This window comes from Oncorhynchus nerka, linkage group LG23 (genome assembly GCF_034236695.1).
Source record: "Oncorhynchus nerka isolate Pitt River linkage group LG23, Oner_Uvic_2.0, whole genome shotgun sequence".
In the NCBI taxonomy this organism is placed as follows: Eukaryota; Metazoa; Chordata; class Actinopteri; order Salmoniformes; family Salmonidae; genus Oncorhynchus; species Oncorhynchus nerka.
The window spans coordinates 17603648-17624919 of record NC_088418.1 but is presented as its reverse complement, the minus strand read 5'-3'; the positions used below and the strand labels follow the sequence as shown (position 1 = coordinate 17624919).

Below are 21272 nucleotides of genomic sequence, written 5' to 3'. Positions count from 1 at the left end.
CCTTGATTCTCTCTTTTTAACACAAGTTACCGTAGCTCTACTTGGAGAGGTTTCTGTTATTCCTGTACTCTCTCCTCCCCTGTCCCTCTGTCCCTGACGGTTCCTTTGTGCTTCCTTAGCTGACGTTCTTACAGCGTCCACTGCCTCGTATAGCCCTGAAGGTAAACTGAACACCATAACCAGCCGCCCCGCCTTCACAGTACCAGCGCTACTGCATGGCTCCTACTGTAACACTCTGCCTGTGCAGTGAGCTTGGCCTGGGTGCTGTACGCTTTGCATGTCTCCTTCGCGCTATCTGGAGTGAATTCAAGGCTTTTAATGTTCCAAGTGTGGGTACTGGGTGGGTTAGAAGTCTGGAACTGTTACATTGTGTTTGGGGTTTTGTTGTAGTACTACGCTGCAGATGGGATGATGGTCACGTCGCTCGGGGGGGGGTCATGTCTAATGATCTGTTTGTCTCCGTGTTGTCAGTACACACAGGGCCAGTATAGTGTAAATACGCCACCCCCCATCCGCACTGCTGTGTTTTGATGTGTACGTCCTGACCTCGCTGGTGGCAGTGGCTCATCAGAGAGAGAAAACAAAGACATCTGTTTTCTCAGGCCCCTGCGCGCCCCTGTCCAACGGGGAGCCGCGGGGGTTAAAAAACTCTACTGTTAGGCGCTCTGGGGATAAGCGATGCTCTCACCAGCCACTACCACATGTAACCAGAGCAGTATGAGACACAGACAGACGACACTACACTGTACTGTAACAGCACTGAACCGGTGGGATTCCTCCTGTGAAATAACTGTCATGTTGGTGAAAATTCCTCTTTAACCGCAAAGCACTTTGACTTTGGATGTGTGTGATGGATGGCTTACATTCATGTTTTGTGTCCTGCTGTGTGTGGGCGAGAGAAGAACAGGAGGCTCAAACTCCCAGCTCTTTGTTTACAGAATCTGCATTGCATTGTGGTATTCGTGGGGGACCAATGTTTTCCTCGGAATGGCATTTCCCCAATTCCCAGCATTGCAAGCAAGCTATCTGATATGGGATGGAGTTCTTCCCAGTTTAGCACTTATGGTTTGACAAGGAAGACTCAATGTGAAAGCATTGACTAACATCACATTGAAAGCAGTCCGTTGGTTAAATAAAGCTGGTCTGCCTGACTCCCTCCCTCAAAGTTGATGGTTCTGTTTCTCAGATAACATCCTAGATGATAAACCAGACGGGAAGTCCCCGGGTGACAAGGATGATCATCCCATCATTGATGAGATGCCCAAGAGGATGAAGAAAGCAGACAATGCTGTAACCCAGAGCAAAGGGAAGGTTGGTTTCACCTCTAACCCTTGACCTCTAGTCTCTGAACCAAGAGAGACCATTGAGAACTAGGAGACACCAGATTTGACAAATGCACCTGACATGTTTTTATTCTTGGAAGTAATCCCAGATGGAGTGACTGACTCTGCTCCTACCCCAGGTATTTGACATGGAGCTGGGAGAAGAGTTCCATCTCCCCCAGAACAAGAAGGAGAGTCGACAGATCGCTCAGGAGCTCTCCGACCTCGTCATCTACTGCCAGGCCGTCAAGTTCCCTGGTAGTCCTCCTTTCATTTCATTTACTTTACTGTATGGCTCATTCCAGCATAGAAATGGTTTATGTTCAAAATGTTGTGCGTTTGCTTATTCCTAGAGTGTTTTTATTTTGCCTGGTGATTTTTCAATCGTGAGGGATACCGATTAAAAGTTCACAAAGGAATAAAATGATGGTAAATTAGAATCAGGTGCACATCTGCTAGGGGCATAATTCTCCAGAGCACAGCCAGAACAAACAAGCAACATTAAACCAGCGAGAGGAGGAGAGCTGGTGCCCTTGTCTTACACTCTCGTCTGGGGCTCTCTTTCTGTGTGTGTGTCCATCTGTCTTGTGTGGGAAACAGGCCTCTCCACCCTCTCTCCTTCGGCTTCTGGCAGAAGAAAAGACAGAAAGAGCAGGAAGTCCATCTTTGGCACGGTTCCTGGTCGTAGCGGAGGCAGCCCCGGGGAGGCGGTGACGCTGGGCCGGACCCCAGGGAAGGGTACGTATGGCCGGGCCTTTCCCCATGACCCAGACCCCTAGACCTGGAGCTGGGGGACGGGATGTGAAGGGACAGGGAAGGGTACATATGGCCGGGGCCTTTCCCCATGACCCAGACCCCTAGACCTGGAGCTGGGGGACGGGATGTGATGGGACAGGGAAGGACACCCACATAGTCGGACTACACCCCATGGGAACCAGCCTGCTAACTTTTCCATACTTAAAATGGCCCTCTAAAAGTGAGTGCACGATGTAATCAAAAGTATACTGAAAGATGCTGAGAGGAGCTGTCGTGACATTTGTAAAGGGTTTGTAGAAGGGTTGAAATGGGATTTTCTTTTTGGAGGCCCATGTTCTTTCTGGCTCAGCACTGAGGCTTGGCAGAGCGTTTGAATAGTATTGTAGCTAAGGCCTCTTTCATGATCAATGAGAACACTAAGGAAGTTACGATTAGTATTATTTAAATGTCCTACCTAATGAAATGTTAGTGTTACATTGTCTTTAAGGTCCTGGGAAAAAGCTTTTTTTAAATGTGTTCAAATCGTTATTTGATCTGTCCTGACTATTCACAGTTATTGCTCTTGATATCAGAATGAGTATCAGTATTAGTATCAGTGTCAGAATCAGTATTTGTATTAGTATTATAATCAGAATCAGTATTAGTGTCAGAATCAGTATTAGTATTATAATCGGTATTAGTATTATAATCGGTATTAGTATCAGAATGGGAATCTGCTAAATGACTAGCTAGGTTGTAAATGTACATTTGTCCGTCTGACTGACCTCCAGGTGGTGTGGAGGCCATGCGTCTGGGCTGGGAGGAGCAGACGTCGCCCGTACTCAGCCCCAGCGCGTCACTGAGCGCCATCATCCGCACTCCCAAGTGCTACCACATCTCCTCGGTGAACGAGAACGCTGCCAAGCGCCTCTGCCGCCGCTTCTCCCGGAAGCTGATCCAGCACACCACCTGCCAGCTGCTAAGGACCTACCCGGCCGCCACACGCATCGACTCAGCCAACCCCAACCCTCTGCCCTTCTGGCTCCACGGCATGCAAGTGGTGGCCCTCAATTATCAGACTGACGGTAAGGTGATGGAGTGGAGGTTTACTGAGAGGGTCGCTCCAGGTTAGTCCCTGGATGAGACTATGCTTAATGGTGATTCTTCATTGAAATTATTATTTTTTTAAATTGTCCAGGACCAGGCTGGGACTTTATCAGGAAGTAACCCATGAAGTCTATAACTAGGCCTCTTGAGTTCTTCCCTGGTCAGGTGACATGGTAATAAAAAACTCAGGGCCCTACTTCTTGAACTCATTGACCTTTTCATGAAACTCTAGTTGCTTACTCATTGGAAATGGCGTGGGCAGGGTACAGTATCACCCTGTGGAGATGTATTGGAGAAACACTGGCAGGGTTGTGCTCGCATGCATGTCATGTCATTTCTCTGTAATGGGGCGCTCTGACCTTGGCAGCACCTAGTCCACTCGGTACACTGAACATGGTTGTGATACTGATGGGCCTGATGCATTTTATGGGGTTTGTCTGTTTTACACTAATTTACAAAGCTTGGACGCAGCTTTGCAAGCTGATGTGTTTTTCCACTCACCTGTGCCAATTCAGCGTTTCCAAACAAAAATGATGTTAAGTGATGCTTGTGGAACAATGGATTTAGAGTGGAAGGTCTGCAATTTTTTTTCCTTCTCTCCTTTTCTCCCCTCTTTCACTCACTTTCTCCATCTCTACCTCTGCTTGCTCTCTGCTCTGCTCGCTCTCTTCTCTGCTCGCTCTCTTCTCTGCTCGCTCTCTTCTCTGCTCGCTCTCTTCTCTGCTCGCTCTCTTCTCTGCTCGCTCTCTTCTCTGCTCGCTCTCTGCTCTGCTCGCTCTCTGCTCTGCTCGCTCTCTGCTCTGCTCGCTCTCTGCTCTGCTCGCTCTCTGCTCTGCTCGCTCTCTGCTCTGCTCGCTCTCTTCTCTGCTCGCTCTCTTCTCTGCTCGCTCTCTTCTCTGCTCGCTCTCTGCTCTGCTCGCTCTCTGCTCTGCTCGCTCTCTGCTCGCTCTCTGCTCTGCTCGCTCTCTGCTCTGCTCGCTCTCTGCTCGCTCTTTTCTCTGCTCGCTCTCTTCTCTGCTCGCTCTCTTCTCTGCTCGCTCTCTTCTCTGCTCGCTCTCTGCTCTGCTCGCTCTCTTCTCTGCTCGCTCTCTTCTCTGCTCGCTCTCTTCTCTGCTCGCTCTCTTCTCTGCTCGCTCTCTGCTCTGCTCGCTCTCTGCTCTGCTCGCTCTCTGCTTGCTCTCTGCTCTGCTCGCTCTCTGCTCGCTCTTTTCTCTGCTCGCTCTCTGCTCTGCTCGCTCTCTGCTCTGCTCGCTCTCTTCTCTGCTCGCTCTCTGCTCTGCTCGCTCTCTGCTCGCTCTCTGCTCGCTCTCTGCTCTGCTCGCTCTCTGCTCTGCTCGCTCTCTTCTCTGCTCGCTCTCTTCTCTGCTCGCTCTCTGCTCGCTCTCTTCTCTGCTCGCTCTCTTCTCTCTCTCTCTGTAGACCTGCCCATGCAGTTGAACACAGCTCTGTTTGAAGCAAATGGGCATTGTGGTTACGTTCTGAAACCTCCAGTGTTGTGGGATCGCTGCTGTCCCCTCTACCAGCAACTCTGCCCCCTGGAGAGAGATGTAGAGAGCATGAGCCCAACACTCTATTCTCTGACGGTGAGCACTCACGCACACCTCTCCATGTTTTTGGACTGCAAACAGGGTTTTTTATACTCCAGCATTTTGGATTTGACAGTACGGAATGTCACCTTTTATTAGAGTGTATTTTCATACATCTCTGTTTTACCGTTTAAGAATGAAAGCACTTATGTATCTATGTCCCCCCATTTGAAGAACTCCAGTATTTGAACAAATTCACTTATAGGGCATTAAGTAGTCAAAGGTTTAGTATTAAGATCAATGTTCAGTTTGTTTTGGTTGTGTTTTAGATTATAGTTGGACGTGGATATATGGATGGGACTGTACATGGACGCATGTACACACACACACACACAGTGTTCTGGGAGTACACACACAATCTCTCCCCCTCTAGGGATACCCAGATACTCAACCCAACAAAAACTAGAATGTAGCCAAACGCACTTCAATATGACCTATGTACTGGTTTCTCCCACTAACTACCCTTCTGGGTATTAACACACACTTACCCAAGGTCGCTGATTCAAACCAGCGACCTTTCGGATACTGGCCCAACGCGCTTAACCACTAGGCTGACAGAAGTATTATAAAGTACTAAGTAAATAAGTCATGTATCGGTATTAAAGTGCTTTGAGATGATTCAATTCACTTTTGACATGAAGTAAAGATGTCCTCCCCTCTCTGTCAGATTGTGTCGGGGCAGAACGTGTGCCCTGCCAACAGCGCGGGCAGCCCCTGTGTGGAGGTGGACGTGCTGGGCATGCCCGTGGACTGCTGCCACTTCCGCACCAAGCCCATCCACCGCAACACGCTCAACCCCATGTGGTCAGAGCACTTCCTGTTCCACGTGCACTTTGAGGACGCCTGCTTCCTGCGCATCGCTGTGGTTGAGAATAACAGCTCCCAGACCACCGCTCAAAGGACGCTGCCTCTACGGGCCTTCAAACCAGGTGAGGAAGAGGAGGGGGGGGTGGAGAGGAATAGAGGAGGAAGAAAGTGATTCATTTAAACTGTTCTATTTTCACTTGAAATATTCCTGACAAATGTTCTCAAGCGACAGCATGAAACCTATCAATAGGCTATTTGTCCACACGCTATGTAGCAACACGCTACTGTATTTATCAACATGCTATGTAGCAACACGCTACTGTATTTATCAACATGCTATGTTGCAACACGCTACTGTATTTATCAACATGCTATGTAGCAACACGCTACTGTATTTATCAACATGCTATGTAGCAACACGCTACTGTATTTATCAACATGCTATGTAGCAACACGCTACTGTATTTATCAACATGCTATGTAGCAACACGCTACTGTATTTATCAACATGCTATGTTGCAACACGCTACTGTATTTATCAACATGCTATGTAGCAACACACTATGTACAGAGTTGGCTAGCAGCTATAGCATGACATGTGGCCAAGTTAATACACTTCTACTCCCTGTTGTTAATGTCTGTGGTTGGTTGTGTATTGTTCCAGGTTACAGGCACATCCAGCTGAGGACACAGCACAACGAGCCCCTGGAGGTGTCCAGTCTGTTCGTCTACAGCCGCAGAGTAGAGGAGAGCCCCACCGGCACAGCCCTGCCTGCTGCCATGGTAACACACGCTCACACCCCACTAGGGAAGGAACATCTAGGGATTACTTAGATTTTTTTGGAGCTCGTCGAACAGCATCCGATGAGCTAATTAGCTAGCAACCTTAAAGTGCATGTGAGGACTGTGTAAAATACTCTGTCGTATCTATCTGTACGGAACACTGTATCCCTGGCAGCTGTTCAGTTCTGAGGAGCGGAGGACAGCCCAGCAGCACCAGGTGACAGTCCATGGTGTCCCAGGTCCAGAGCCTTTCACTGTAGTGTCTGTGAAGCAGCAGACCACCGTCAGACAGCTACTGGATACGGTCAGTCCCAGCCCGCCCACCCACAGACTGACGCACGCCCACACACACCTGCCAAAGTGGCTCATGGATTTCCCCTCTCCTAACTTTTAGTTACCGACGTCCACAGAAGGTGCCGGTGAGTACTTCCTGTGTGAGGAGAAGGTGCCTCTGGTGAAGGACCGCAGTGACAGTAAGCGGTGTCCTCAGCAGCGCCCCCTAGCCTCCGAGGAGGAGATCGTCAGGGTGGTCAACAGCTGGCAGCCTGAAGAGGGATATGTGGGCAGAATCTACCTTAAAACCAAGGAAGAGGTGCCACTTTTTTAATCAACACTGTTCTAGAGTCAAGATATTTATATGAGAAATAGGTCAAGCCCATTCATTTTCAAACAAATCATATTTTTTTTTGTTCTAATAGAATTGTTATGAATTTCTTCATGTTCTAAGGCCCCCCTCTTGTGGACATGTTCTGAATTACACACCACTTTACTTTCATACAGGGGAAAGTCTCAATAACGAAACAATTTGAATAATGAAATGCTGTGTTGGCAGAACCTGAACTATAAGAACAGAGTGGTGGAGAGAGTGGAGGAGGGCGTGGAGAGGGTGGTAGCAGGGGAGGACGACACCTTCTTCGTCCAGGTGCACGACGTGTCCCCAGAACAACCTCACACAGTCATCAGAGCCCATCGATACAGCACGGCGCAGGACATCATCCAGCAGGTGACGATGTGACGCTGCACATTAAAAACAGGAATCACAGTAGACTGGCTTTTACATGCATATTTTCTGACATCAATTCATGCACTAAACCGGTGTATGCGATTCAGAACAAGTTAAACCTACAGATACACATGAATGAATGAACTGTTGACAGCTGATTTTGAAATGGCTTTGGACTGAAAGGACATGGTCGTTGTTAAAGAAAAAGATCTTTCCTCGGGTCTCCTTTACAGACGCTGAGCAAAGCCAAGTACTCCCTGAGCATTCTGAGTAACACTAACCCCAGTGACTATGTGTTGGTGGAGGAGGTGTCGAAGGAGGCCAGCAGTAAGAAGTCTTCTCAAGCTAAGCCCTTCCAGAGGGTCCTCCTGGACCAGGAGTGTGTGTACCAGGTCCAGGGCCGCTGGAGGGGAGCAGGGAAGTTCATCCTCAAGCTCAAAGAACAGGTACACAGGTTTGGAGGGAAGGAATTAACTGTGCCAGTGTGTGTGTGTATATATGTATTAGTGTATATCTCTACTAATTGTAGAGAAATGACTTCTAAAAATAAAAAGAGCTGAATCTGAACGTGAAAAAGAAGCAGGTAATAACCGAAACGTTGGTTTAAATGATACAATTATGCCAATGTTTGAGAGACGCATCGGCTCAAGTTCATATGAGCAGCAATAATCTTTCTCGCTCGTATCAGGTATAACACTGACTGTTGGTGTGTGTGTGTGTGTGTACTCAGATGGCCCGTGAGGACAAGAGGAAGGGCATCTCGTTTGCCAGCGAGCTGAAGAAGCTGACGTGGCGCAGCCGGAGCATCCCGGCTCCAGCCGCCCAGGAGAGCAGTCACAGTAAGGATGAGAACTGCAGGGCAGCATGCAATGTGCCTCTGACTGAGACCCGTGAGTGAGAGACGTTCGGTCGGCAGTGTGTGCATAGAGTCCCCAGAAGGTACGGAAGTCCCTACAGTTTCCTGTTGTCTTTACAGCTAGGGCTTGTCCTTCTTCTTCGTGTCTTCCATAGTCAGTTTTCTTTCTTCAATTCCTTAACTTCTGACATCTTCCTTTGTTTACACCACGCCATATATTTAATGAGATACTTTATCACCCCACAAATTAGCATAAACGTGTCACCCAGGGACCAGTAAGGGTGTGATTTACGGCTGTTGGGTTGCTGTGTTTAACCAGGCTGTGGAGTGCCAACGGGTTTATAGATATGAGGTGTGGTTAAGTGTGAGTGTAATATTCTAAACTGGAAGGCAATAACAGCAGCAGCACTCCATAACATGTCTAAATAATCTATTTCTCTCTGCAGTGTTTTGCATCTTGGCTACAATGTGCTTTATTTCATACTGTTTGTGTGTTATTACATTATACTGTAGTATGACATCTACAGATACACAGTATGTTTGCGTGGACAATGACGGGCAATTGCGTATTGCATCATGCATCTGAAGTCTTCTCTACTATACACAGAGTGTATGTCTGTGTCGTCCTGTTGTCCATGTCTTCTCTCTAACCCCTGACTTCCGTCTCTCCCTTCGCAGGGTCTCTCTCTGCAGGACTCGAGGCCTGGGTGAGGGAGGGCCGGGCTGAGGCAGAGAGGCTCCTCCTGGGGGGCGGGGCCCACACCGGCTATGTGACCCCTTCTACTTGGTCCCTCCCTCTGCTGAGGAACTGGAAGATCCACAAATGAAGCTAGGTCCCCTCCACCACCCTAGAGAGCACCTGTGTTCCTGAACACACCATGATGAGTCGAGTTACTCCCTCCCATGAGTGAAGAGCTTCCCCCAGAAAGTCCCACCCAGACTGGCTGGTTGATTTGGAATGGCGGCTCCAGGTTGACGGTTCTGAGTGAAGGAAGACCTCGTCATCTACAGGGTCGTTAGCCGTCCCCCCTCTACCTGGGTCATATTCATTAGGGTACGCTATAGCGGAGCATTTTGCAACGGAAAATTAAACAAATGTTTCTTACTGGACAAGTTTAGGTAGTCCCTCTGTGTTTTAGTTTTCTTCCGTTTGGTGCCCAATGAATACACCCTTGAAGTGACGCCCAGGGATGAGGTAGCAATGTTGAGGAGACAGATACTGGATGTAGCAGCCAGCCTAACCCGGTTCAGCCTGGTTTCTTTGAGAATGAATACCCACAGCTGAGTCATGCCCTTACTGTATGTAGGCTGGTGTTGAATGGCTGCATTGAATCCAGACAGTGTATGTAGTTGTGGTGCGGGAGGCAGCTATAACTGAGGCTCGCAGCCTTTCTCCTGCTAAGAATGAGGGCATTGTGAATGTGGCCAACAAGCTGGCTTGTTGTATGATTCCCTTTGTGACCCAGTTTTCACAGTACTGTCATTTCTAACACATAGTTGTGTATTTGGAGATGTTCAGTGTTTTGCACGTAGTTGTTGTTATGCTGTTACGCTCAGTACTTGCTCTCTCTACTTTGAGGGTGAATCATTGTTTGATATGAAGTTGTGAGGTCACCTTGAATGGGTTTCCACCTCAATGTGATTTTGGCTTCAAATTCAAACATGTCATCAGGTCAAAGTTGAGAACCACCATCACCTCTCGAATGTCAAACGCAAGAGAGGTTTTCGAATCCCCAGATATAATTATTTTCGTTAAAACGTAAAAATCTCAAGTGTAGTTTGAATGTAATGTTATTGATTTCTTTCTATTGGAGCACACATAACCAGCATAACAAGGTCAGTACAGGGTTTTAGAGTTTTCTCATATTGTTCCCAATTTATTGATTGGCATATTGATTGCAGACCCTCAGCATTATCTAGTAACATTTGTTTGAATTGTTTGCTGATGAAATTGATTAAAGTAGTAAACCGTAGTCTACTAATGGCTCTTGTCAATCTGGATTGCTGAAGCGTTAGATTGCGAGATCGAAATTGAAACGTCCTTTCGCTAACACGTGAACGTTGCCTTTGAAATTTCAGTCACGCTGATCTTCCGCGATACGGATTGACTCGAACCCTCAAGTGTTTTAACCGATGTCCATTTCAACCAGTTGTCAGAAACTTTGTTTAATCGGGGCCCGTGTTGTTTCCCTCCTTGGTTTGGACTGTGGATCACTGTGTGAGAGACATGTATAACAAAGTCATTGTCTGTAGTTTTTCCAACTTAGTACATGTTTTAAACTATGAAGGTTTGGCATTTTCTAATTCATTCTTTATGTTGTACTTTGTGTGTGTATCTTGTCTGATCGTTGGTACTGCCCAGATGTCCACTTCCTCAGGGCATTACAGATCTAGATGCATATTTCAGCCTCTAATCTGGGTCCATACAATCTCACAGCAGACAAAATGATGGGCTTTTTATGCAGCCGCTGTATGAGATCTGTAGATGCTACAGTACTTAAATGTCAAATATCATCAAATTAGCAACCAATCAACTACAACTTTCCATCATGACAATATTATGGAAAAAGTATCAACAGACTACATTATAACTATCATGTTTTACCAAGGTTTTTCTTTTGGTATGTTTTGTCACCCCTTTTATTTTGAAAAAAAAATGTTTTAATTTGACTTGGTTGACTATGGCCTCTGGCTCTTCATTCAGTTTTGAGTAATCAAATCCAAACAGTAATTTTACCTTATGAGGATTGTAATGCCGATGACATTTGGCTGACAATGTAATAGCAAACTACCATCTCTTCCCTGTTTGCTTTTTGAAGGGGTCAAATTTCTTTCTCTTCACCTTTTAGACCTGAGTTGTAATATAACATGAATATTGTTGTCGAGATGTTTTGTATGTTATATTTATTTGATTGTGTAGCCCTGGTTGGTTCTTTCCTTTATTATTTTGTGTACAAAGCTCTTATCGAGTTTTTCCTGCAAGTAGAAAAAATATTTGAATTGTCTTAATTTATTTGAAGGTGTGGAGGAAAAATGCTTTCACTGCTGTGACTAACTTTATATTTGTAATTGAAATATGTACTTTTAACATGGAGGCTTTAATATATAGCTAGTATTAGTTATTCTGCTGCACACTGGCATTGTATGCTTTTCATGTAATGTTTATTAGTGTCAATGCTGAACATTTAACGTTTGTCAAGTTGTGTCAAGCGCATACCGTTATGGTAAATGTAATTTCAGCGACTAAACATTTCTACATTTATGTTTTTAGCTCTTGGAGTCTCACCCCCATGATGAATGTCATAGTAACGTGTTCACTTCATGTGATGTGACCGTCGGGGGACTACTGTCTTAATTACTTGGGACTATTAATTGTTCTATATTATGACCACAATAAAATCATTAGTCATATTTCATGTTTGGATTACTTGGTCTAGTAAAAGGCATAAACTGACGCACACCCCAAAAATGTTTTGTAGAGGTGCTGATTATTGGAGAGTAAACTATAAAAATAAAGTTTTACACTATGCTCCCAAACATTTTAGTGGGTATGGCAACCTACAGTGCTGTCAAAGTATTCACACCTTGGATGTTTACATTTGGTTACAGCCTGAATTTATAATTGATTGATTATTTTGTCACTGGCCTACACACAATACCCCATAATGTCAAAGTGAAAAAAAAAAATCCAACATTTTTACAAATGAAAAGCTTAAATGTTTTGAGTCAAGCATTCAACCCCTTTGCTACGGCAAGCCTTAAGTTCAGGAGTAAACATTTTCTTAAGTCACAAGTTGCATGGACTCTGTGTGCAATTTAACGTGAGTTTTGAATGACTACCTCATCTCTACCCAACACCTACAATTATCTGTAAAGTCCCTCAGTTGAGCAGGGAATTTCAACCACAAAGACCAAGGAGGTTTACTAATGCCTCAAAGGGCACCTATTCGTAGATGGGTAAAATACATTGAATATCCCATTGAGCATGATGAAGTTATTCATTGCTTTAGATGGTGTATCAATACACCCAGTCACTACAAAGATACAGGCATCCTTCCTAACTCAGTTGCCAGAGAGGAAGGAAACCGCTCAGGGATTTCACCATGAGGCCAATGGTGTGTTTAATGGATGGCTGTGATGGCAGAAAACTGAGGTTGGATCAACATTGTAGTTACTCCACAATACTAACCTAATTGACAGTGACAAGCCTGTACAGAATAAAACATATTCCAAATCATGCATCCTGTTTGCAATAAGGCACCAAAGTAATACTGCAAAAAATGTGGCAAAGCAATTTCTCTTGAATAATGTTGTAGTGGTGTCTGCATCATGTTATAGGTATGCTTGTAATCCTTAAGGCCTGGGGAGTTTTTCAGGAAGAAAAATTAACGGAATAGAGCTAAGCAAAGGCAAAATCCTACAGGAAAATTTGGTTTCAGTCTGCATTCCACCAGACACTGGGAGATGAATTTACCTTTCAGCAGGACAATAACCTAAAACAAGGCCAAATCTACTGGAGTTGATTGCCAAGTTGCAAGAATGAAATGGTTGTCTAGCAATGATCAACAACCAATTGAGTTAAGAATGTTGAAAATTATAAATGGGCAAATAATGTACCATCCAGGTGTTAAAAGCTCTTAGAGACTTATTACCCAGAAAGACTCAAAGCTGTTATCACTGCCAAAGGTGATTCTAACATGTATTGACTCAAGGGTGTGAATACATCTGCATTTCATTTTCAATATATTTGCTAACATTTCTAAAAACGTGTTTTCACTTTGTCATTATGGGGTATTGTGTGTAGATGGGTGAGAGGAAAACATATATAATACATTTTGAATTCAGGCTGTAACACAAAATGTGGAATAAGTCAAGGGCTATGAATACTTTCTGAAGGCACTGTATAACCATGAAATGTTTGGGTGTATAATTAGTGTGCAACTTTCTTTCTGTGAATACATTACTCTGAGATTGAGGTTTATAAAGGGGTGTACAGGACTGTAGGGAAATGAGTAATCAATGGGACAGGTGGTTTAACGCAACATTACTTTAATGTTCTTCGACACTTAACTGTATCAAATGTTTTTGTATATTCTCAGGTGTCAAAGAGTGTATGAACATCAGCAAGGAGAATGATTAAAAAGCAATGTCAAACAGAAACCAGTACACGGTTGTTATTTTACAGTCCATTTAAATCAAATACAGGCAAAAGAAGGGAGGGGGGGGGGGGTCCGGTTGGGTGTGAAGTGTTATGTGCTGAAATCCATCGACATAGGATCCTATCGTGAAATAATCCTGGGACAGACAATGCAGAGGTAGGAGACAAAGACAACTCACTTAAAGGAAATTCCTGCATCATACCGGGATGATTTCTGTATTTTGAAAGTTACATATCTTGAAAACATGATTGCTGACAAAAGCAAAAGATTTTGGGACTATATCAACAATGGACTAACGAAACAGTTTTTGGGTGGAGTATTCCTTTAAGTGGGGCCTAATAACATTGTGGAATATATATATATTTTTGTTCACCTTTATTTAACCATGTATGCCAGTTGAGAACAAGTTCTCATTTACAACTGCGACCTGGCCAAGATAAAACAAAGCAGTGCAACAAAAACACGAGTTACACATAAACAAACGTACAGTCAATAACACAATAGAAAAATCTATGTACAGTGGGTGCAAATGTAGAATAGTAGGGAGGTAAGGCAATAAATAGGCCGTGGAGGCGAAATAATTACAATTTAGCATTAACATCAGAGTGATAGATGTGCTGATGATGATGTGCAAGTAGAGATACTGGGGTGCAAAAGAGCAAGAGGATAAATAACAATATGGGGATGAGGTTATTGGGTGTGCTACAGGTTGTGTACAGGTACAGTGATCGGTAAGCTGCTCTGACAGCTGATGCTTAAATTTAGAGGGGGAGATATAAGACTCCAGCTTCAGTGATTTTTGCAATTCGTTCCAGTCATTGGCAGCAGAGAACTGGAAGGAAAGGCGGCCAAAGGAAGTGTTGGCTTTGGGGATGATCAGTGAAATATACCTGCTGGTGCGTGTGCTACGGGTGGGTGTTGCTATGGTGACCAGTGATCTGAAATAAGGCTGGGCTTTACCTAGCAAAGACTTATAGATGACCTGAAGCCAGTGGATTTGGCGAGAAATATGTAGCGAGGGCCAGCCAACGAGAGCATACAGGTCGCAGTGGTGGGTAGTATATGGGGCTTTGGTGACAAAACGGATGGCACTGTGATAGACTACATCCAGTTTGCTGAGTAGAGTGTTGGAGGCTATTTTGTAAATGACATCGCCGAAGTCAAGGATCCGTAGGATAGTCAGTTTTACGAGGGTATGTTTGGCAGCATGAGTGAAGGAGGCTTTGTTTGCGAAATAGGAAGCCGATTCTAGATTTCATTTTGGATTGGAGATGCTTAATGTGAGTCTGGAAGGAGAGTTTACAGTCTAACCAGACACCTAGGTATTTGTAGTTGTCCACATATTCTAAGTCAGAACCGTCCAGACTAGTGATGCTAGTCGGGCGGGCGGATGCGGTTAACAATCGGTCGAAGAGCATGCACTTAGTTTTCCTAGCATTTAAAAGCAGTTGGAGTCCACGGAAGGGGTGTTGTATGACAGTGAAGCTCGTTTGGAGGTTTGTTAACACAGTGTCCAAAGAAGGGCCAGATGTATACAGAAAGGTGTTATCTGCATAGAGGTGGGTCAGAGAATCACCAGCAGCAAGAGCGACATCATTGATATATACAGAGAAAAGAGTCGGCCCAAGAATTGAACCCTGTGGCACCCCCATAGAGTGCCAGAGGTCCGGACAACAGGCCCTCCGATTTGACACACTGAACTCTTATCTGAGAAGTAGTTGGTAAACCAGGCGAGGCATTTATTTGAGAAACCAAGGCTATTGAGTCTGCCGATAAGAATGCAGTGATTGACAGAGTCGAAAGCCTTGGCCAGGTCGATACATGGACAGGGAGGGAAGGGATGTACCTCCTTCTTTGTGGAAGGCGCTGCCACTGGAGGGTTGAAGGTCATGTCTTTAGCTCTGTAGTCCTCAAACAGCTCCACTGGGTGCCTGAGACGGGTCAAAAGTAATGTACACCATTCAATCATAATACACCCAAGAGACGCTAGGGCTTTTTATATACTGCACATGCACACGTCTTTGGTTAGCGTCTCCTATCTCAGCACTGTTGAGAAAGACTAGTCTTGTATGAGTATTTGTAAAAGAGCTGGAGGAGCAAAAAGGGCTTTTTATAGAGGATGAATGAAAGGTGAGATTTAAATTGATGGGCTCCTCTTCACTAGGAGCCCCTGCACAGAGGTGAGCGGCAAACCTGATTACTGGGTGATAGTGTTTCTGCAACGCAATAACAACAACGCCATCAGCATCTTGTTGGATGCCAGGATGCCCACGGTGGCGTTGGGCAGGGTGTGCAGACTGAGTGTGCTCAGTCTCTTGACGAAAGCTAAGGCGCGCTGCAGGTTCACCCGTTTCCTACGCTTGGTCAGCATCACGTCGAGACATTTGTTTGTTTGTTGTGGAAGTTGAAGTGTGGCAGGGCCACCAGCAGCTCACAGATGCAGCGGATGGCCACTTCAGCCAGGCCCTTATAGGACTGCAGAGACACACCGCCTCGCTGCGCTTTCTCTTCTTCTGCTTCCAGTCTACAGGGCAGGGCGTTCATACAGCTAATCCTTACAACCAACAGCAGCCAGTCATTAATATCAACCAGTCACAACAAGTCATTAATATCAACCAGTCATAACAAGTCATTAATATCAACCAGTCACAGCAAGTCATGAATATCAACCTGTCACAGCAAGTCATTAATATCAATCAGTCACAACAAGTCATTAATATCAACCAGTCACAACAAGTCATTAATATCAACCATTCACAACAGGTCATTAATATCAACCAGTCACAACAAGCCATTAATATCAACCAGTCATTAATATCAACCAGTCACAGCAAGTCATTAATATCAACCAGTCACAACAAGTCATTAATATCAACCAGTCATAACAAGCACAACAATAAGTCACAACAAGTCATTAATATCAACCAGTCACAATAAGTCATTAATATCTACCAGTCACAACAAGTCATTAATATCAACCAGTCACAACAAGTCATTAATATCAACCAGTCATAACAGGTCATTAATATCAACCAGTCACAACAAGCCATTAACATCAACCAGTCACAACAAGTCATTATTTTCAACCATTCACAACAAGTCATTAATATCAACCATTCACAACAGGTCATTAATATCAACCTGTCACAACAAGTCATTAATATCAACCAGTCACAACAAGCCATTAATATCAACCAGTCACAACAAGTCATTAATATCAACCAGTCACAACAAGTCATTAATATCAACCAGTCACAACAAGTCATTAATATCAACCAGTCACAACAAGTCATTAATATCAACCAGTCACAACAAGTCATTAATATCAACCAGTCACAACAAGTCATTAATATCAATAGATAAAAAGAAAAGTAGGTTCAGCGTGAGAGTGTGTCCATGTACCTTTGACTGCCTGCTCCAGGTTCTCCGGGTAGAACTTGTACTGGCTCACCAAGCCCTTCTCAAACTCCCTCAACTGCTGTGTCTCTTTCTTCACTTTTGAGGCTTTCTCTGTCTCTGTCAGGGGTCTTATCCTGTATGAGAGGACGATGTCCTTGAAGACCTCCATCAGAGAGAACATGACCAGCTTTCTGACCGCCACGGCCATGTAGGGGTCGGTCTCCATCAGCATGGATCACAGCTCTTGCAGCTTCTTGATCTGAACACAGACAGACAGTGGTTTCATACAGAAACCATCAAGGAGAACCAAACAAAACATTTCCCAAGTCCCCTTCTATCTGCTATGAGATTAATGGTCTATGTGACATAAGATGATACTTTAAATGTTCCTATGGGGACAAGGAAGTAACAGTAGCCCGGGCAGCCTTACGTTGATGGTGGGTTCTGAGAGGATGTCTGATCCTAGACTGGCGATGCGTAGCATCCCGTCTGTCAGCTTCTGTGTGCGGAGCTTTAGCTGCTCCTGAGGGGTCAGGGCCGGCCCAGTCACAGCCTCATCCTCTGTGGACACACATCAGGGTTGATTTCATTACGCCTTGCAACATCTTGCAAAACGGAAACCGTTTAGTGTTTGAGAACCAAAACAGAAGCAAACAAAACGGGGCAGGACCTGAATCTGAATTTGTCCAATAGAAACGTTCATTTCCGTTTGAATGAATACACCCCAGCAACATCAGAGTGAAGAACCTTATCTACTGACCAGGACTGGGCTACCAAGAGTTGGTCTTACAACACATTCTACACAGAGAGGATGGCTGACTCAAGCCAAGAAGGGGTTCATGGGCTCCAAGCCAGTCAGGGCTTCTGCTTCCTCCTCAGCTTTTTGGGGTTCAACTGAAAGAGGCAAAACCATAAAACCAAGTTGTAAATTCTAAAACGTTTTAACAATATTTACAATTGAGTCATTGAGCAGACACTCTTATCCAGAGATACTTACATTTAGTACAATATGACTTTGGTAAAAATTGACATTTTCAGATGAAGATGTACAAGGGAAACACACATTTGAATCATAATCCTACCAGGTTTCTCCATGCTCTGAGGGATGAGGCCTCTGATCTTTTCTTTGATTGGCAGGAGGTGAATTATCTTCTGTTAGCTGCATCTTTCTGGGCATCTTCTCATAACTCTCTGGCCCCTGCTGCTCCCCCTTGTGCTTTTTGGCATGCACTGGACCACTGTAGGTATTCAAGTAGAAACAAGTAAGGTATAAGTGAGAAGATAAGTTACAGACATGTTGAAAATAATGGAAACTGTTCAGTAAATGGGGCATACAAAGTATATTGAAAGCAGGTGCTTCCACACAGGTGTAGTTCCTGAGTTAATTAAGCAATGAACATCCCATCATGCTTGGAGGTGGGCACGGTTATTCGAATATCAGAACGGACGTTAGTATTCGATTACTTGGGAGAGTATTCATTTTAATTAAAATATCTATGTGACATTGCTACATAGAATACAATGATAGACCATTACATTTCAAATGTTAATAAAAAACAACAGTTAGGAGTTTTTATGAGCGAGACCCATAAAAAAAAGACAACAACAGGTAGGCCGATGTTTCATATGAATGGAGTTGTTGTAGACGAGGAAGCCTCAAAATAGCTTTGCCTCTTTAGCTAGCTAGTTAACCAGCTTCTTTACAACGATATGATGCCGTCAAGACAGGCACTACCAGATGGTATCATAGATAACCTACTGCAGCAACAAGTTTGTTTAACTTTCACACGTTGGTCTCTCTCTCCATTGCTCTCTCTCTCTCTCCATTGCTCTCTCTCTCTCTCCATTGCTCTCTCTCTCTCTCTCCATTGCTCTCTCTCTCTCCATTGCTCTCTCTCTCTCTCCATTGCTCTCTCTCTCTCCATTGCTCTCTCTCTCTCCATTGCTCTCTCTCTCTCTCCATTGCTCTCTCTCTCCATTGCTCTCTCTCTCTCCATTGCTCTCTCTCTCCATTGCTCTCTCTCTCTCTCTCCATTGCTCTCTCTCTCTCCATTGCTCTCTCTCTCTCTCCATTGCTCTCTCTCTCTCCATTGCCCTCTCTCTCTCCATTGCTCTCTCTCTCTCTCCATTGCTCTCTCTCTCTCTCCATTGCTCTCTCTCTCTCTCTATTGCTCTCTCTCTCTCTCCATTGCTCTCTCTCTCTCTCCATTGCTCTCTCTCTCTCCATTGCTCTCTCTCTCTCTCCATTGCTCTCTCTCTCTCTCCATTGCTCTCTCTCTCTCCATTGCTCTCTCTCTCTCTCCATTGCTCTCTCTCTCTCCATTGCTCTCTCTCTCTCTCCATTGCTCTCTCTCTCTCCATTGCTCTCTCTCTCTCCCCATTGCTCTCTCTCTCTCTCTCTCCATTGCTCTCTCTCTCTCTCTCTCTCTCTCATTGCTCTCTCTCTCTCCATTGCTCTCTCTCTCTCCATTGCTCTCTATCTCCATTGCTCTCTATCTCCATTGCTCTCTCTCTCTCTATTGCTCTCTCTCTCTCTCCATTGCTCTCTCTCTCTCCATTGCTCTCTCTTTCCATTGCTCTCTATCTCCATTGCTCTCTATCTCCATTGCTCTCTCTCTCCATTGCTCTCTGTCTCCATTGCTCTCTCTCCATTGCTCTCTCTCTCTCTCCATTGCTCTCTCTCTCTCTCTATTGCTCTCTCTCTCTCTCCATTGCTCTCTCTCTCTCTCTCCCCATTGCTCTCTCTCTCTCCATTGCTCTCTCTCTCTCTCTCTCTCCATTGCTCTCTCTCTCTCCATTGCTCTCTCTCTCTCCATTGCTCTCTCTCTCTCCATTGCTCTCTCTCTCCATTGCTCTCTATCTCCATTGCTCTCTCTCTCCATTGCTCTCTCTCTCTCTCTATTGCTCTCTCTCTCTCTCCATTGCTCTTTCTCTCCATTGCTCTCTCTCTCTCTCTCTCTCTCCATTGCTCTCTCTCTCTCTCTCCATTGCTCTCTCTCTCTCCATTGCTCTCTCTCTCTCTCTCTCTCTCTCCATTGCTCTCTCTCTCTCTCCATTGCTCTCTCTCTCTCTCTCCATCGCTCTCTCTCTCCATTGAAGTTTCCCCCCAAAAATGTTTTACTTTCAAACATAATTAGACAATCCAGATATCCAAAAACCTCATGCTTAGGGTCATGTATAAAAATTCTGGACAGGCCATTATTTTGGATACCATGGCTATGCCAAAGCCCCCATCCACAGGGTACGAGTGGTTGATGAGCATGAAAACGATGTAAACCATAGGCCATCCTCAGTCACCAGATCTCAACTCAATTGAACGCTTATGGGAGATTCTGGCGTGGCGCCTGAGACAGCGTTTTCCACCACCATCAACAAAACACCAAATGATAGAATTTCTCATGGGAAAATGGTTTTGTATCCCTCCAATAGAGTTCCAGACGCTTGTAGAATCTATGCCAGGGTGCGCTGAGGCTGTTCTGGCTGGTGGTGGCCCAACGCCCTGTTAAGACACTATGTTGGTGTTTCCTTTATTTTGGCAGTTACCTATAGCTATAGACAGATGGTACATCACACCCAAAAGAAACCCTAACAGTCTAAATACAGTATGGACTGTGTCATTTCCTCGATGACAGGTCGCTGGTGAGGAAGGAGGCTTTCTGAGCCATGGCCTTAATCTGCTCCAGGTCATCTTCATCCATCATGTCAATTGGCAGGAACTCCACAAACTCCTCCTCCTCTTCATCCTTCAAGGCAGCATCTTTGATAGCTGCCCGGAGCTTCTTCTGCTCCTTGCGGTGTTTCTTGTCTGTGCTCTCCTTCTTGAACTGACGGTTCTTCAGCTTGTGGTCAAGCTTCGCATTGCTCGTCTTCAGCAGCCTGCGAAAGCTCGACTTCCTCTTTTTGCTCACTGCTTTGTATTCAAAAGAACAACTTGGGTGATGAATTGGGATTGAATAGTCACTCGCTACAGTAGTGTGTTGTAAAATCTGTTGTGAATGTATTGTAATGTTTTTCAAATTGTATAACTGCCTTGGTTTGGCTGGACCCCATGAAGAGTTACCGTGCACCTGCAGCTAATGGGGATCCATAATAATAAATACAGTAGCTGAATGTATGGCAGCAGATAGCCTAGTGGTCAGCATTGGGCCAGTAGATGAAATGTTGCTAGATCTAATCCCCGTTGCCGACAAGGTAAACATCTGTCGTTCTGCCCCTGAACAAGGCAGTTAACCCACTGTTCCCAGGCCGTCATTGTAAATAAGAATTTGTTCTTAACTGACTTGCCTAGTTAAATAAAACGAAAATGTCTATCAATGGGACTATTGATGTGGATATTAGTATAATGGTGAGTTACATTAGTAGACCAAACGTTCTGTTCAGTGAAAAGCCATTGACTGCTGAGAAACTGCACATTCATTCTGTTTTGCTACTAGTACAGATTGTCAAATTATCTAGCGACCATCTATAACAAGAGGTACTTGCCGGAGCCATCGTAAAGGACTTATTTTTTTAAGG

The 21272-nt window shown here is 44.8% G+C and overlaps 1 protein-coding gene and 1 pseudogene across 8 annotated transcripts in view; one reads left to right on the top strand and one right to left on the bottom strand.

The window, feature by feature from the left end:
* The window catches only part of LOC115106375 (1-phosphatidylinositol 4,5-bisphosphate phosphodiesterase epsilon-1-like), a 92993-nt gene extending 81383 nt beyond the window's left edge, over positions 1 to 11610 (top strand). For 3 of the 8 annotated variants that reach the window (XM_029629041.2, XM_029629042.2, XM_029629048.2), the window contains 14 exons: positions 120 to 161; positions 1187 to 1311; positions 1463 to 1580; positions 1923 to 2060; positions 2849 to 3142; positions 4584 to 4747; positions 5418 to 5679; positions 6222 to 6340; positions 6516 to 6644; positions 6735 to 6932; positions 7173 to 7343; positions 7577 to 7789; positions 8074 to 8182; positions 8878 to 11610. In XM_029629041.2, the coding sequence (XP_029484901.1) occupies positions 120 to 161; positions 1187 to 1311; positions 1463 to 1580; positions 1923 to 2060; positions 2849 to 3142; positions 4584 to 4747; positions 5418 to 5679; positions 6222 to 6340; positions 6516 to 6644; positions 6735 to 6932; positions 7173 to 7343; positions 7577 to 7789; positions 8074 to 8182; positions 8878 to 9026 (2231 nt within the window). In that variant the 3' untranslated portion in view covers positions 9027 to 11610. Of the gene's footprint in view, positions 1 to 119; positions 162 to 1186; positions 1312 to 1462; positions 1581 to 1922; positions 2061 to 2848; positions 3143 to 4583; positions 4748 to 5417; positions 5680 to 6221; positions 6341 to 6515; positions 6645 to 6734; positions 6933 to 7172; positions 7344 to 7576; positions 7790 to 8073; positions 8283 to 8877 lie in introns of all 8 variants that reach the window. The other 5 variants (XM_029629043.2, XM_029629045.2, XM_029629044.2 and 2 more) reach the window with 4 other exon arrangements.
* Positions 11611 to 13389: 1779 nt separating this feature from the next.
* LOC115107185 (nucleolar complex protein 3 homolog) lies at positions 13390 to 21248 on the bottom strand (annotated as a pseudogene).
* Between the last annotated feature and the right edge of the window lie 24 nt (positions 21249 to 21272).